General features: G+C 37.7%; 1 protein-coding gene across 1 annotated transcript in view; it reads right to left on the reverse strand.

The window, feature by feature from the left end:
* Positions 1-7,513: 7,513 nt before the first annotated feature.
* LOC149806864 (uncharacterized) overlaps positions 7,514-16,014 on the reverse strand; it is a 153,153-nt gene continuing 144,652 nt past the window's right edge. Inside the window, exon 22 of the mRNA XM_089958856.1 lies at positions 7,514-7,561. Within this exon, the coding sequence (XP_089814982.1) occupies positions 7,544-7,561 (18 nt within the window). The 3' untranslated portion in view covers positions 7,514-7,543. The remainder of the gene's footprint in view (positions 7,562-16,014) is intronic.

Raw genomic sequence — 16,014 nt, forward strand, 5'->3', positions numbered from 1 at the left:
AGATAGTAGGTCAACTCTAAATCTTTAATCTCTGACCTTTAGGTACACATATCACATATATTTTGCCTATCTTAGATGTATGACAGCCTACCCTACACATTAATAGAAAATATCACCATAATACCATGAGTATTTCAAAACCGAAACTAAAAAGTTGAATGATGTCACATACCAGAAACAAACTTATATCTCCTCTCATATAACGCATACACGTTGTAAGCCAGCCAAAATTATGAAAGTTATACCCTTTTTCACATCGTAGGTATCGGGCAACTAATTACCAGTCAACAGATGGGGTGGGGTATAAAAAATAGAATACTAAATATTAAGATGCAAACATTGGCTAGTAAATGAATTTAATTTTCTTCCATTATAAATGCCATAAATTTCATTCAATATACTATAGTTCACAACAAAGTATTTACTTTTTATCCTGTATCGAATTTCCTACTGACAAAATGACATAAATTCGTGGTGCGAAGCTGTTATTCCAGTATTCGTTTGTTTGTACACCCACCACCGATTTTAAAAACGAAAACCATCAAGGATATAAAATGCACTGTGCGTAGCCTCTTCCAGTTTATAACAGTCATTTCAGCAAAATCTATGTTATCTGCATCCGATATTTGCAATGTCTAAAGAAACGCCCATTCAGTCTGAAACGTGAACAAGACGACAGTATTAGAGACCACCTGGCGAAGATCAGGTTGGAAATCATCAATTGATGAATGCAATGGCTAAGATTTTTGCATTTTTTCGAACCCTGATGCTTTTTGTTTTTAAAATCGGTAAGGGGGTACAAACAAATGGAAGGGTAAGCAAATACTATAGGTAAAGACCTGGGAGTCCCCAAGTTTAGCACCACGAAGCTCAAGAAAATCATTTGAAACACCTGTTTTTCAAGGCTGAACATTCTTGACTGCAGCACTGTGGTACATCTGAACATTCAAGACTATTGGAATTCATTCGATAATTTTGGACTTGTGATAGGACATTTAGGATTATTGAGGTTTAATTCAAATGCTGTAATTTCTCTCGAATGTTCAGTTTGTATCGTAAAGAAATAAATAACTTGATTTTACTTTTTGGTTTGACTTCTTTATTTTAAGACCTCGAATCATCGTGACACAAGCAATATTTTGCTCAAACTGCAGGTCAGTCTTTTGGAGGTGGATGGTGGTGGTGGTTGTATGTACTTGTGAAGGATATGACAAATGTATTTTGAGTCTTTGTTATGAATGGTTATAATATGTAAGAATTTCTGGTGCATTGTTTCTTGTTTTAAATTGGACAAGTCCAAAATTATGTTGTATCTAAAGGACTAGTACTGAGCTGATACAATAAGAGAATGATACGAACCCTACTTAGATAGTTTTGCACGCTTATTTAAAAATAATTTTTACTCACCTTCTCTATATTATTCGTCATAAAATCCAGTCCTTTCCTCAAAAACATTAAGCCATTTGTTGGAGAAATCAGTAGTTTCTTTGATAATGGGTTACTGAGGCTACTAGAAGTAACACCGTCCCTTCTGGCAAGGCTCTCTTCTCTACTTTGGGTCAAAGAATCGAATGTCCTAGTTCGACGAGAGTCATATATGTTTCTGTCCATAGCGGGTATCAAATCTCCTATCGAATATGGAGAATGAGAATTTTCGTGCTCAAATTTCTGACTATTCACAGAATGTCTGCCAACTGATTTTTTCAAGGGCTCTGTTTTATTTGAGTAGGGCCTTGATAATTTCCCTTGCTGCTTGCGACTAGCAGTACTTGACCTAGAGGACAATCTGGACCGATCTATATTTGGAATAGGATCCAATTTTCCGGCCCTCTCACCTACTGGAAATGTGCTTGTATTTGCTTCGTCCGAGTCCTGTATACTAATTTTTCGGAGTACTAACCTCATTTGTTTCATCTCTTCGAACTTAAAGTAAGTTGTATTTTCCACAGGTGGAACTATACCTTTACAACCATCCTTGTTACGTCGTTGAAGAAGTATCCCATCATCCAGATAATTCATTGTCTTTGACTTGGACACTTTTCGATCACTTTCATTGTCCCCTTCATCGCCATTGGCAATATCATCATTAGATGGTGGCTTCTTGCTTTGATGTGTGTGGACAAATTTAAACCTTGATTGAGGAACCTCCTTTTCTTTAATGTGAGACGGCAGAAGTGAAAGATCAATCATGCTTGTGCACATCCGCCTGAACTGGAATTCAACAGACAATCCCCTTTTTTCCTTAACATCCGCGCTAGACGTTTTGGAGGAGTATCCTTCGTCATCGTCTTCGTCAAGGTTAGAATATCCTTTGCCGTTTTTATACCTGATTTCACCAGATTTCGAAAATGTTAAATTTCCTGTTATCTTATGATACGAAGTAGTTATTTGTTTATCACGGAGTCCTGAATTATTTGGATTGGTTTCTGGTGCACTCCTACAACGTTTTTCTGGCAGATGACTACGTCTAGAATTTAATTCTCCAGTGTTATCTCTCTCCTTTCCATCGTTTGTCCTTGAAAAGTCTTTATCTGTACGTACTTTCAGATTGTCAATACAGAAAAAAGCATCCGGCGTCGAATCTTTAGTTACATATTTAAATTGAGGTAGAACACTTTTTCTATCTCTAGAAACCGACTGCTTCAAATTTTTAGATGGCGGCGATGATATTATTGATTTGTGTAAGCTCTGAGATACAAAATTATGTATATTTTCAATTGTGGGGCATTTGTTCTGGACGGGTAACGTGTATTCATCGCTTTGCGGAGGACTCACGGCCTTGCTTTCTTTGTTTTCTGTAACAACAGATCTTACAGTTAGAATAAAAAAACTCGTAGTCTTAGTACATAAAAGGTGTATTATTAGTCAATATCAACACCCAAGAAGACAACAATCGAATTAAAATCGGAATCTGCGTATAAGTTGCTCTGACGGGCACCAATAAAAGTTCATGTTCTGTCGACCTTCTTAATTCCCGGTCCACGGATTTTTAGTAACATGTAAGATAAAGTTTTACATTTGATGTAAGGGGTTTTGTCGTTAAAAATGATATCTTCTGAATTAAGTTTTTCACTTACATAAATGTTAAAGTTGTAATTTGATTGGTGAATAGAAAGGTCACCAAAACCCGACCTCGTATTGGTGATCATCAGATCTGCCTGATGTCAGAAATAACCGATTATTAATGGTCAGTATCAATTTATCCTCAAAAACAAAAAAGTATTAAAAGACTTTTCATCAAAAACGACTTTTTTTATCCATAAGTCACGTAAAAATAGAATTAAGTTCATAATTATTCTAAAACAAGCGTGGAGCATTTCATTCAGTTTAAATATAGGTTTAGTATGCATTAATCAGAAACAAAATCCCAGTTATAACTTAAGGAATCTAACCCGAAGAAGAATACATTTTTGATGCATTTTACTTTACGCCTAATGAATTATATTGGCATATTTAATGTAAAAGCAATTACGAAAAGAAATATATTCTAATAGTTATAAAATATCAGAGCAAAGAGAAAAGGGATTTCCATTTATAAAAATTATAAATCCGTTTTATTTCCCAGTTAGACAAAGAACAAAAGCATGCACAGTGTATTAGCATAAACAAGCAAACAAAGAGGATATAATGTTGATGAATAGCAGTAAGATTGAAAAGATTTGGTTTGATTTGGTATTGTACGGCAAATCAGCACAAGAAGGTTATATCTTGTAGAGGTAGTTAGAATAAAGTGCCATGCTCAGTGGCACGTCAATGTAGTGGACCCTGGCTGATCAGATGGTACACTTTTAGCGCGTACCCTTCTGGTCACCAGTTCGGCATGCTATCCAATAAACTACCGCCGCTCCCTTAAACAATATTATATTTTAAAAAATCCTGTTCGCCAGTTTTAGAGAAAATTTTAAACTTTTACACTATATAATTTTACATCTACAGAAATGGGATGCAAAGCTTAAACATAAGAATGTGTTTGGAACCCCAAAATACCGCGTGCTCGCCTATTTTGTTTAACCATCTAAATTTGTGTCCTTGGAGTAAGGATTAACAAAAGCGACACTGTTAGTTGCATTTGTGAACATGTCTTATCATGTTTAGTATGGTTATAAGGCGTGAATTTAAACAGTTTCCAAATTCTTATTCTACGGTTTAAGTTCCCGGGGAAGTTGGGGTGAAGGGGGTGTAAGTGAATGTATTGGGTTTATTATAAGGATCTCGACCGTTTCCAAGTTGGAGACAAAGGGCTGCATATCATAATTCATTTGTGCACGTATAGTTAGTGTGCATATTGATATAGAATGGGAATCTTGCTAGTTTCCCAGAACTAACCCCGGGCCAACACACTACGCCGCCCTCCGCCATTTTTTATCCCTGGGAATTAGGTAAGTACCTTACATGATGCACATATATCGTAAATGAATAGACTGCCCAAGGCGAACTTTAAGATCCTTTTCAACAAAACTTGCGAGATTCCTACCCATCTGATTTGAAATTGATTGCATAACATTCACTCACATATGAAATACGCATTTTAGTACAAATGATGTGAGTGGCTTTAACTTGCAACACTTTTGTCTGAAATTTTGAAGAAGAGCAAAAGCAGCCCCATATCAGGTGAGCGGAGAGGATCACTTTTCCAGTTTTCCCAGTCATACACACAGGTGTTATAGATCACATTAAAGCTTATACAAAACTTCATTAACTTACGTGGTGTTCTATCATGGTCAGGTGGCTACGCAAACATGTATACAAAATCGCTTTTCACATTTATCAAGAATTCCTTCTATCAGTACAATATAATAAATCTATATTGAATTTATGTTTGAATAAAAATAACCTTCTTTTGCTTGACATTAGCAAGTGTTATATAAAATTATAATAAACATACTGGCTTACTATGCCTGTTTTTGTCTTTCCCGCCAAGGATATATTTGACATGGGTACCACATTTGCGATGTTGCCATATTTAACTTGTTCGCTTTTCCCTTAGTTTCTTTTTAGAAACTGTTGTATGTCAAATTATATTACTTGATAATTGCACGCATCATTGACTAAAGTGCGCATTCAGCAAAAGCAGGTCACATTGATCATCTTTATTTGTAAATATATGAACTGAAGTTCATATTTTTTATACTGTTGCCTGTACAGTAATATGTACTGATTGGTACATTTTGCACGAAGCAGTACTATTAAAATCGACAGTGAAAGCTGCCATAGTACAGCTGAATTGTCTGCCGTCTGAACGTGGAAACAAGTTGCACTACAAAATAATAAAAAAGAGTGACACAGTCTTTTTTCAATGAGTGAAGCTATTACGGCAGAACTCATTTCCTTCCTTCATCAGGGAACACCTTTGTGGATAACACAATTTTGCTGATCACACGTAACGTTTTTATTTCAGCTTTAGCATGCACAAATTAGATTATCAATGACTTTTGTCGCTACATGATTTTATTAATAGACAGGCAAAAACATAAGCTTTCTAGCCTATAGTGACTGGAAGGACAGCCACTACCTGGTATGTGAATTAATCCAGATCTTCATCTTCTCACAACACCGGCTTCACCAGATGGAAGCTTTACCTGACAAGGATTCTTAGTGTGGACATCTTGTGACCTAATTTATTCAAGTAATAGGGGTCTAACTTGATCTTGCCCCCTCGGTCACAGAAAGCCATAATACATGTTCTGGTGGCCCCAGTGACGGTCTCTTCATGATTACTACCGAATTTTAAAAAAATAAAGACCTTTTCACGAACTTACTCTAGAATACTTGGCATGATTTTTTTCCTAGATATCCAACTGCGTAGAATTTACAAAATATTCGATCCAGGTTAATAAAATGTAACTGGACATGTGCAGATGGCGCAAAGGTTTCTTTGATGACTTGCATCAGCTTGAGTCCTTTGTTCTAGCCATTTCCGCCTTACAAGCACTAATAAATAGCAACGTTTAACTTCTTTTAGCCTTGCTCGCTTTATTTATTGTTTCAATGTATCATCTATGTAAATATCTACATCAAAAACATCATGCAGAATCTGCAAAATACTTACGTTTATGTCTTGTTTTGGTTCCGTTTGTGTAATTGTCTTTTCTCTTTAGATTCATTGCATTTGGAAAGACTTACTTGCCGTGTGATTCGCAACTGTGCATATACGGTGTTCATGCCCTTCGTTAGGTTTGTTTTTGGTTTTTGTTCCTATGTAATTCCTTGTTAAGTCAGTATATCTATTTGTATCATATGCTTGTTTTTGCATCACAGCGTTTCTCTGAAGACCATTTGTCAGAGATGATTTTTTCAAGTGACATTCCAAGGCATTTCGGATAATAGCCTAGGTTATTCCTATATCTAACCGAAAACAATTTAGCCTAGGTTGCTGTGTAATTTTTAAAAGGCCTGTATCAAATATATTTTTGATTTCTTGTATTAGGTTTAACGTACGAAACAAGTATGTTGATGTCCAGCCTTCATATGTAAATTTGTGAAGAAGTAGATGGCAACATATTTCTCTCGGTGCCAAGTTACCCTCTTGTTCCACTCCGGTCTTACGCAAACGCATTAAGCCTGTACCAGTACCTGAATGTCGTTGATTTTGCATGACCCATCCTTTGAATTCGAGCCGAGTGATGCAGTGTACCGTACCATACATCATGCAAGTCTGAAATGGCTGTTAGTACACTAGATTTCCTTTTCTGTATGGAGGCAAGGGATTTGTTGAGATTTAGACAGGAGGTGTTAGCTGGGTGCTTGATTGTGTTAAATCACTGCATGAATGTCCTAAACCACAGCTCCCCCCCCCCGCAAAAAGCCAGAGTAAGCCCACAAACAGCGTGATTGAACTTTTTCCATGAATAACGTCCTGCACTCCACCATCTCGCATATTTATAGCTACTGCTATGTAACTTCAGCCGAAATGGAATTCTGTATGTGAGTCCGAGGTCATCCACTGATGCCAGCCTCGCCTGTTGCTTCCATGGGACTGACCAAGGCTGGGACACGTCATTGTATTTCTTCCTGGTTGAATAATCTGGGGTCATATCGCTTGGTTTAGCATAAACAACAAGAGCGTAAACAACAAAAAATTTGCAACTTTGCTTGTACCATAGTTGTCTGCATGAGCAAAAATAGCTATATTTAAAATTTTATATCAGAAAATAGTTATTACACTGAACTATTTAGATAATCATCTAGAGTTATCCATAATCCAAACAATTCAATTAAAAAAGGAATAAATCAGTTATATTATACGCAGGCAAAGGGAGCGAAAATTTTAAAGAGAATTCCAGAGATATGTTTAGCCTGCTCTGTCGGTGTAGATGAAAAACACAATGTTGTCACTGTGACCTACTTTTGGTGTCAATAAATTTACTCTTGTATGAATGCAGTCATTAAGTTTCATTACTGTATATGCAGCAGCATTTGTGATGAAACTTAAATTTGTACAATAATAAATGTAAACATTTTTGATGCCATAGTTATAATGATCTGTCTCCCATTCAGCTAGACAAATACCTACCATTTTTGAGCTTCAGTTGTGTCTGCCTCTTCATCCATGATTCGATGCCTGTAATAATCAAATATAGCGTTACCAAAACGAACTTGAGGTTAGACCGCGTCTACAATCTTTTCTTGAGGATCGAATGATCTATTTATCAAATACAGTAATATACACTAATTTCACGTTCTTGTGAATAGTAAGAGGTAACCTAGCAATAATGCTTTTGACTTGGTTGAATCTGAAGAGTGGCGATGTAAATGTATAAGACTCCATGCAGTCTTACCTACGTTAAGTCAAAGTAGACGTAAATGACTACTTTTCGAAAGCAAACTAATTTCTGAAGAACAAAACGATATAACTGGACATACCGTCTATACTCACTTATAAGATGAGTCAAATTGGAAACAACAATGATCCTGATCTGCCAGAGCAGAATGCGACTGCAGGTCAGTCGTTTTGTTTTGCTAAACAGATTACTCCTAACAATCTGCACAGACCCAGATCTACCAACGCATAGTGCGCCGGCAGATCTGGGTCTGTGCAGTTTATAGTTGGACTCGTCTTATAAGTGAATACTGACGGTAGTTCTCTGAAAAAGCGTTAAGAAATGGAGAAGTTAAAACTACTCATTTCAAGATATTTTGTAATTCAGATGCCGAAAACTCGCTGCAATGGCTAAGGAAGAAAACATTTAAATTCAGCGGAAAATATCTATCTTTAATACATGAACTTTGTTTCCGAGGTTTCGAAGAAAAAACAACAAAAAACGGCTTATGAGAGAATTACCTTTCCTGAGAATGATAAAAAGCTTACCGTAACTATGTTAAATATTGGGAACAAAAAAAGAATCAATCTTGAAAACCTATCAGCTTAACTTTGTCAAGTACTGAGAAGTACAAAACTCAATCTTGAAAATCTGTTAAAGAAATTCACGTCTAGGACAATGAAGTTGAACAAGAAAGACAAGCCCCCACCCCAAAACTCCCTTCCCGAAGGAAGGTGTTTCCCTGACAGTGTTCAAAAGTCAGGCTACGTATTTAAGGTCACATTATCGTATATCTTTTGTGTATCACACACTCCCAGTTACAAGGCGTGTAGATTCAGCCTGCTCTACCGTCGCTAACTGCGTTGGAAGATCAGGGTCTACATTGTTTGTTAAACTTTTATTTCAAGTAAAACAATGCAGCTTTTGATCTACCGGCACATAATGCGCTCGCAGGTCTGGGATCACCCTGTACAAGGCTAGATTTGTGCCATCCATATTTAAATTTGGTTTTAAAAAATTATAATGTCTTAATTTTAATTCACAAATATTAGAAAAAAATCCATTGATTCATGACTGAGTGCTTCTGCAAATAATCTTTCTGCGCTTCTAATCAATTTAATTTGGGGAATCGGAGCATACACTAAAAACATTACTGCAGAGAAATGGTTAACGACAATTCGATCAACTGCTGTCAACAGCTCTGGCAATGCATTCATTAATAAACCAACAATTAACGACTTATTCTCATATTTCAAACGAGATTAGTTACATTTAAAATTATCTTATTAAGATTTGCATTCAGGCAAGTAAACTAATATTTTTTATATCAAAGTTTTTACTTTTTATACCATTAGCTTAATGGTCTAGAGATCTTAATCCACCTCTTTTCTTTAAAGTTGAATCCGCACACTACTAGTCATCGCTAATATAATAATATTGCTCCGTCATGGACAAATGCATTCTAATACAATATATTAGATAAAATAATTGCGATAAAACATGCAAAAGACAATTTTAGTATTTAATTTATGTTTTTACAGTTTCTAACCGGCGAATGCATTTGATAAAATTAATATAATTTCTTTGAATGTCTTACCGTTGATACTGACGCGTACCTAAAAATGTCTGTGATCATGGCACACTCTAAGTATTGTTTTAAAATTTGAGGGCTTGAAATAAAACAATTGGTTGGTGATGAACAAGACCGTCGTCGCCGTATCGCACATACCATTGCTACTGACACTGCTGCAAAAGTACGAGAATTACAAGTACTCCAATATAAATTACAAAAACGTGGTGGTGATTTACAAAATTATCGGACACAAACGAACACGAGGCACAGACGCAGTGAAACTTCTTTCAAAGGTACTTCCAGGAATCGTATCGACATTACAACGCAAGGTCACCTCTGGAGTTAAAGCAGATATTATTTTTGGTATACATTCTACTATGCTGCTTAACCGTGAGAATGATGAAGGGTAAAAAACTGGCACCCGTCTGGACTCAGAACGATCCTCGTACAATTTTAAACTGATAAGACAGCGATGATATTAATAATTACATTGATAAAGGCTTACAAATGATTCTCGAGACGTTGGAAAAATTCACCAAGCAGGATCTGAATGGACTATTTGCAGATGCTTGGCTATTCATCTGCATATTTCTTCATACCAACCGTTTCGTGGGTCGAGTTACATGAAAACGGCAGCGTGTTTTCCACGGCGAGTAGTGGTAAATGCAAACAATGATGACAATCGATGTTTTGACTGGCCGCTTTTGTCTGCGTTGAATCGCGCGCTTGATAATCAAAACCCGCCTTGAAAATAACTTAAATCTGGTGACTAAAATATCCAGTACATTCTATTTACATCAAACAGTCTGAGCGACTTAATCCTGACAAAGTTGATAATGTAATTGTTTGGAATACAGACATGCAACCGATTCCACAATCGATATACACATGCAAGCAGTTTAATATTGATTTGTTATTATTGCACAGTCCAGAGTTAAAGTACCAGTACGAGTGGATACATTTTTTTAACCATGAATAGGGTAGAAAAATTCCATGCTGATGTTTGATAGATGTATGTAGTACCCAGCAGCTGCTCGACGAGCATAACTTAAAGTGCACTGCAGTGAGTGAAGACCGGCGGCCTACGATTATGCCAGAACTGAAGGCACCATATTTCATCTACGCGGACTTTGAATGTCTCAGCATTTCTGCAGACGCACGGACATTCAGTCAAACACAACGCAAGTAGCTGAACAAGTCCCATGCGGGATCTGCTACATTGTAGTCAGATGTGATGAAGTGACTGAGACGCCAGTGTTGTATCGTGGTCAGGACTTGGTTAAGGTGTTTCTTAAAGCGCGTCACTGATCCCAAAGTTCGCGACGACTGTCACATTACAAGCATGAATAGAGGAGTCGCACACAGAACGTGCAATCTACAGTTGCGAATTTACCAATGTAAAATAATAATAATGCAAAGAGTCTCCGCAGCAACACAAAAAAGTCTCCAATAAGAGTAATCACAAAAAACACAGATAAATACACGACGTTTAGGGTGGGTCAGCTGCAGTTCTTTGACTGGTTGCATTTGTCAGTTCGAGACTGGACCAACTTGTCAGTAACTTTGCGACCGGATCCAAAGAACGCTTTAAAATTACTAGTCCATATAATACGCGATAACAACCCAGGTAAGGATGTATATGATCCAGCCAAAAACCCAGGTAAGGATGAATACGATTCTGCTAACCCTGACATGTTGAAGTTGGTAAGTAGAATATGAATCTATCCTCACGAGTACACGAGCGACTGGGACAAATTTGCCAAAACCCGATTACCACCGATTGAATGATTTGATTCTTCAATGTCTCGCGAAGAAGCGAAGTAAGGTCCACATATAAATAAAAAACATTTGAGTGACTATGATGATCTGTATCTGCGTAGGGATTTACTTTTGCTGTAGGACGTCCTTGGGATTCACTTCTGTCAAAGACAAAATTAGAATTGGAGTTTCTCACATACGTAGATCAAAATTTAATTATTGAGCCTGGAATCATTGGCGTTATCTCCATGTTAAGACGCCGCTAAGCGAGCACCAACAACAGCGGTGCGGATGAATACGATCTTACGTCCTCTGATGTTTGTTGATGTATCTTTCCGCCAACAACTTATATGGTGGACAGTGATGCACCCCATGCTTCTTAACGGGTTTAAATGCGTCAAAACCGTGGATGTAGACATACAACAGTGACGGCGACATAGGGTACTTTTGTGAATTCGACCTGGAATACCGGGATGAGCTCAATGGCCGCCGCAATTATTATCCGCTTATCCGATTAACCAGATGCCTTGTCGGTGTCCTGCAAGTCAACATACCTGTATGTGCTAGTGGAAAAGTCCAGACGCAAGTATACAGAATGTACTCAGCTGGTAAGAACTAAAAGCATCCATCTAGTTCAAATACGAAACTTTCAGCTGTAATTTTGGCTTGGGATGCGTATATGCAAAATTGACCGAGTGTTACACTTTCTCCATGGTGCATGGATGCATATTCAAATGAATTCAAATCTGCTTACCGCAGCATCCAGCGAGTTTCAGAAAGACTTTTTCAAGACTATGGAAAACCTTAGGAAACGGTTCGCTTTGACCCTGTCAACGATAGCGAACAAGACTTCTTTTCTGGTCCGGCATCTGAGTTTCGGAAAATCTTCCGTGGTGGGCTCATTGCTTCACACAGCATACAAAATCGAATCTGAAGCTGGCAAATCCAATCTACTTTGGCGTGTCTGTGTTGAACGTATCTAAACTGCTCATGAATGATTTTTGTTATGATAAGACAAAACCACCGTTCGGTGAAAGCATCAAAATGATATGCACGGACACAGACTCATTGTCGATAAATATTAACACCAATGACGTGGACGCAGACATGGCCGAAACACACGAGTATCCGAAAGATCATCCACTTTTTAGTAAGGAACACAAAAGGGCTGTTGGTGATGAGCGTTTGGTTAAACCTATTGAGGAATACCTGGTACTGTGCTCCATACGTACACCCGATCGTGGTCGGACCGCAAAGCGGTCTCGTCTCCAAAAGCACTAAGAAGGCAGAAGGTGTCCCACACGTGAATTGGAACGACGTGAATTCCCACACGCAGCTAATCTGAACCGATCAAAGAAACAACAGTGGATATTCCAAACCGCTATACAAGGTGGACTTTATCCCGCCAAATGGTACCGTGTTAGTTGCCTTGGAGTATCAATCGGGTTTGAGAAAGTAAATACATCGACCGACCATACCGGGTCAGTATCACAAAGTTATCCGAATTCTAACTTACCCATTACATACAGACACTAAACGAAATTGTTTCTTAGTTAGTCTAACGACAGTGGCTGTGATATCATTTAAATGGCAACGTTGACAGTCTTCTGTCGAATTTGCTCAGCAGGATTTAATCAAATTGTGCGTATAGTTTCAATACTTACTGCTTGTATAACTGATGGAAGTCGTGTTACCCACTCGCGAGATAGAGTATTCTGGGTCCGAGACCTCATCAATGATTCCTATGCATGCTGATGTCCGAATAACCTTTCCGCACGGTTAAATCGTTCCGTAATAACCTGGTCACAATCATGTGAACCTGCCCAACACCAACCAGCACCTAATGTTTTGAACAGTAAGATAACCCTGCGAGAAGACTTTACCGATGTTGATATAAAACAATGACGTGATCTATGTGACACAAAGATACACACCCGTGCCTAAAGTGATCCGGGACTACTACAACATGTTGATATTTCGTTGTGTGATGCCCATGTCCTTGCCATGTATTGGACCGGTTGATAGTGGATGCTAACATGGATAGCAATTTTATTCAAACTTGCCCACTAATATCTGCGTCATTGTGGTGGTAACAAATTATCGTATACACTGAAATATCATCTTGTTAAGAGCCTCATAGAAATCGACAATGGGAGCCACTCTAACAAACTACTATCAACTTATCAACTTGTGGCCGGCTTGTCGGTATAGCATTAACAAGTGAAAATACCCTGTCGCTGACAACACCACCCGGTGTGAAGACACTCCGTGATTGTTTCTACAACAATGAAGCAATATTCACGGATAAATCCATTCTGGTTGCATTCCCAATTAATTATGTTATGCGAAGATTGATTAAACAAAGAATAAAAAATTTGACTGTTATTCAGTAAGGACACAATTTTATGAGTAACAGCTCTTGGGCGAAAACAAGTGGAGTCGTTTTAGACACAAACCAAGGGTGCAATCAATATGTGGTATTCCATAAAGCGCAACTTACTGAGATTTAACTATTCCACAGGAAGATATTTTACTTGCTATATTTGTTATGAAGTGTTGTAAATGAAAGACAGAATACAATCTGAATCGTAATTTTTGTTCTAAAGATTGTTTATCTTGATCCATCCTCCCCTGTCCAGCTTTCACCGATTACATTTTATGAACTTATGTTAAGTTGTACGTGTGGCATTTGATAACCACGCAATATTTGCAGTATGTACTCTGTGAACAAGTACATGCTTATGGGAATAAACAACTGAATTGAAACTGAATTTATGTGAGGAAAGGAAAGTAAATTCCAATGTATGTATACATCGGAATAATAATATCTACATGAACTGAACTGGACGTGGTGTTTCAGAGCCGAATTATGAGATGACTGATTTCGATTTCATCGGCATTTATCGAATTGTATTTATCTGGTTGCCATTATGGCGTCTTTAATGTCTGAGTTACACTAATCAGTTCTATATTATTTTCGTTCACTGGCCCCTACACAGGAGGTTGTTAAGTTCAGCTGTCGGGGATACTTGTCTGGCTCTTATTCTAAATCATATATATGACCTTTGCATCTGGTACAGGATGCAACATGTCTTGGAAGAAACCTAAGTTACAAAACTTACTTTGCCTTATGGCTGTGCAGTTATGGCTGCTGGTCAGCGTTGTTTGGTTTAAACATATTTTAATTGCTACATTTACAGCACATGGATCGGCTACTAGTTCTTACAACTTAGCAAATGAAGAGATGCTTTATGCTCTAGTTGGAACAAATATGTATTCTTGTGTGGGTGGGTGGGTGGGTGGATGAATTAACATTATAATACAAAAAGCCGGTGGGGCCCTGAGTGTCCAAGTGGCCTAAAGGGCTCACCGTTACGGATCGCTGCCACCTTACCTCTGTCTGCGTGGGTTCGAGGCTCGGGCTAGGCCAGTGTGGTTACATGAGAAAGTTTTCCAGTAGCTTCTCGTGGGTCGGAGGTTCTTTCTGGGGTTTTCCCGGATTCATCCTTCACCATTTATACTGGCCGCCATATATAGCCTATCTTGTGCTGAAAATGGCGTTAAACCTTACAACAACAACAACAACATCAAAAGCCCGCATGATACGATTGCGTGTTGTTTCTTGTGGCAGTAGCACTATTCTACTCTTGAGTGAAATACTGACTGTCCCGCCGGACAGAGCATTGATACCAAGTTGTTTCAATCAGAATATTATTGTTTGTTCCTTATCGATGTTGATGATTATTACTATTATTTTTCTCGTTGTCATAGTAGTAGAAGTTGTTGCTGTTGACTTAGTACTTGCACAATTTTAAATTCAGTGATATATCGCAACTGAGTAATGATTCCCTATAGATATATCCCGAATGACGTCATCATCAGCCATATTTGTGTATGCTGGCAGAGTTAACGTTGATTTTATATGGTGTTTGGAAATTAACATAAATTTATTGAATCTCAAGAAACTGTTAGTAAATATAAACAAAGGAACAGAACGCAAATCAGGCTTTCTGTAAGTATCTATAGTGGTAATTTATAAGTTGATTTGAACCAGTGTGCCTTGTTCAAAATGTCCAGTTTTTGTGGTCGCATTTACGAGAAACTGCGTTTGCACATCATTCAGATAAAATGGACACAAGGTCCTCTGCTAGTGACCTTATCGGGAAGCATCTGTTATCGGAGTAATATTTACAAACAATGCATTTCTAGAAAAAAGGATCTCAACCTCTTCATGTTACTTTATTCGTTTCACAATAGCTCAATACCAATATCGTATTAAAGATCATACCAGTCAAATAATACTACTCAATCATGTTTTCGATTTCTTTCACATTCATTTAGTTATTTTTAGTCACATTTTGTGTATTTTTCCTAGTGAGGCAAATATAACTTCATTGTTTTAACTGAAAACGCTATGATATAACTTGTCAAAAGCCATAACAACGCTTGCGTCAAATTACAGTTGACTCGTTTGGATTGACTTGAGAGATGCTTGGTTCGGGGTTTATCGAATTAGAGAAACATGCCATACGGAATCAGACCACAATTAATAGTTTCGGTTCAGTACGCACGAATGTAGTCCCAGTTTATTTTTAGTGCATTGGTTCCTGTCTCCTTTTGGTGGTGATACAAGAGGTAAATTTAGTCATTCTTGGTATGGATTTAAAGGTAATTGTTTATTATTTAGAATATTAGCTTATGGCCTGGTTGTCTTTCAGCGACAGTGTGCAGAGAGTAATAAGGTCTTGGTGATGATCCGGAAGTGAAATCTGTGTTCCATTGCACGTTGGTTTTCTTCACAGTCCAGCCTCTCCAAAAAATGCCGGTGAACCTATGAAAATAACTTCACCGTGAAGTCATCTTTGAATGTATTTTAGATTAACGTATGATTTATATTGATTGTCACACAGCGGAAAGTTCAGT

Source organism: Sinohyriopsis cumingii, chromosome 1 (assembly GCF_028554795.1).
Source record: "Sinohyriopsis cumingii isolate HCF-2022 chromosome 1, ASM2855479v2, whole genome shotgun sequence".
NCBI classification, from domain to species: Eukaryota; Metazoa; Mollusca; class Bivalvia; order Unionida; family Unionidae; genus Sinohyriopsis; species Sinohyriopsis cumingii.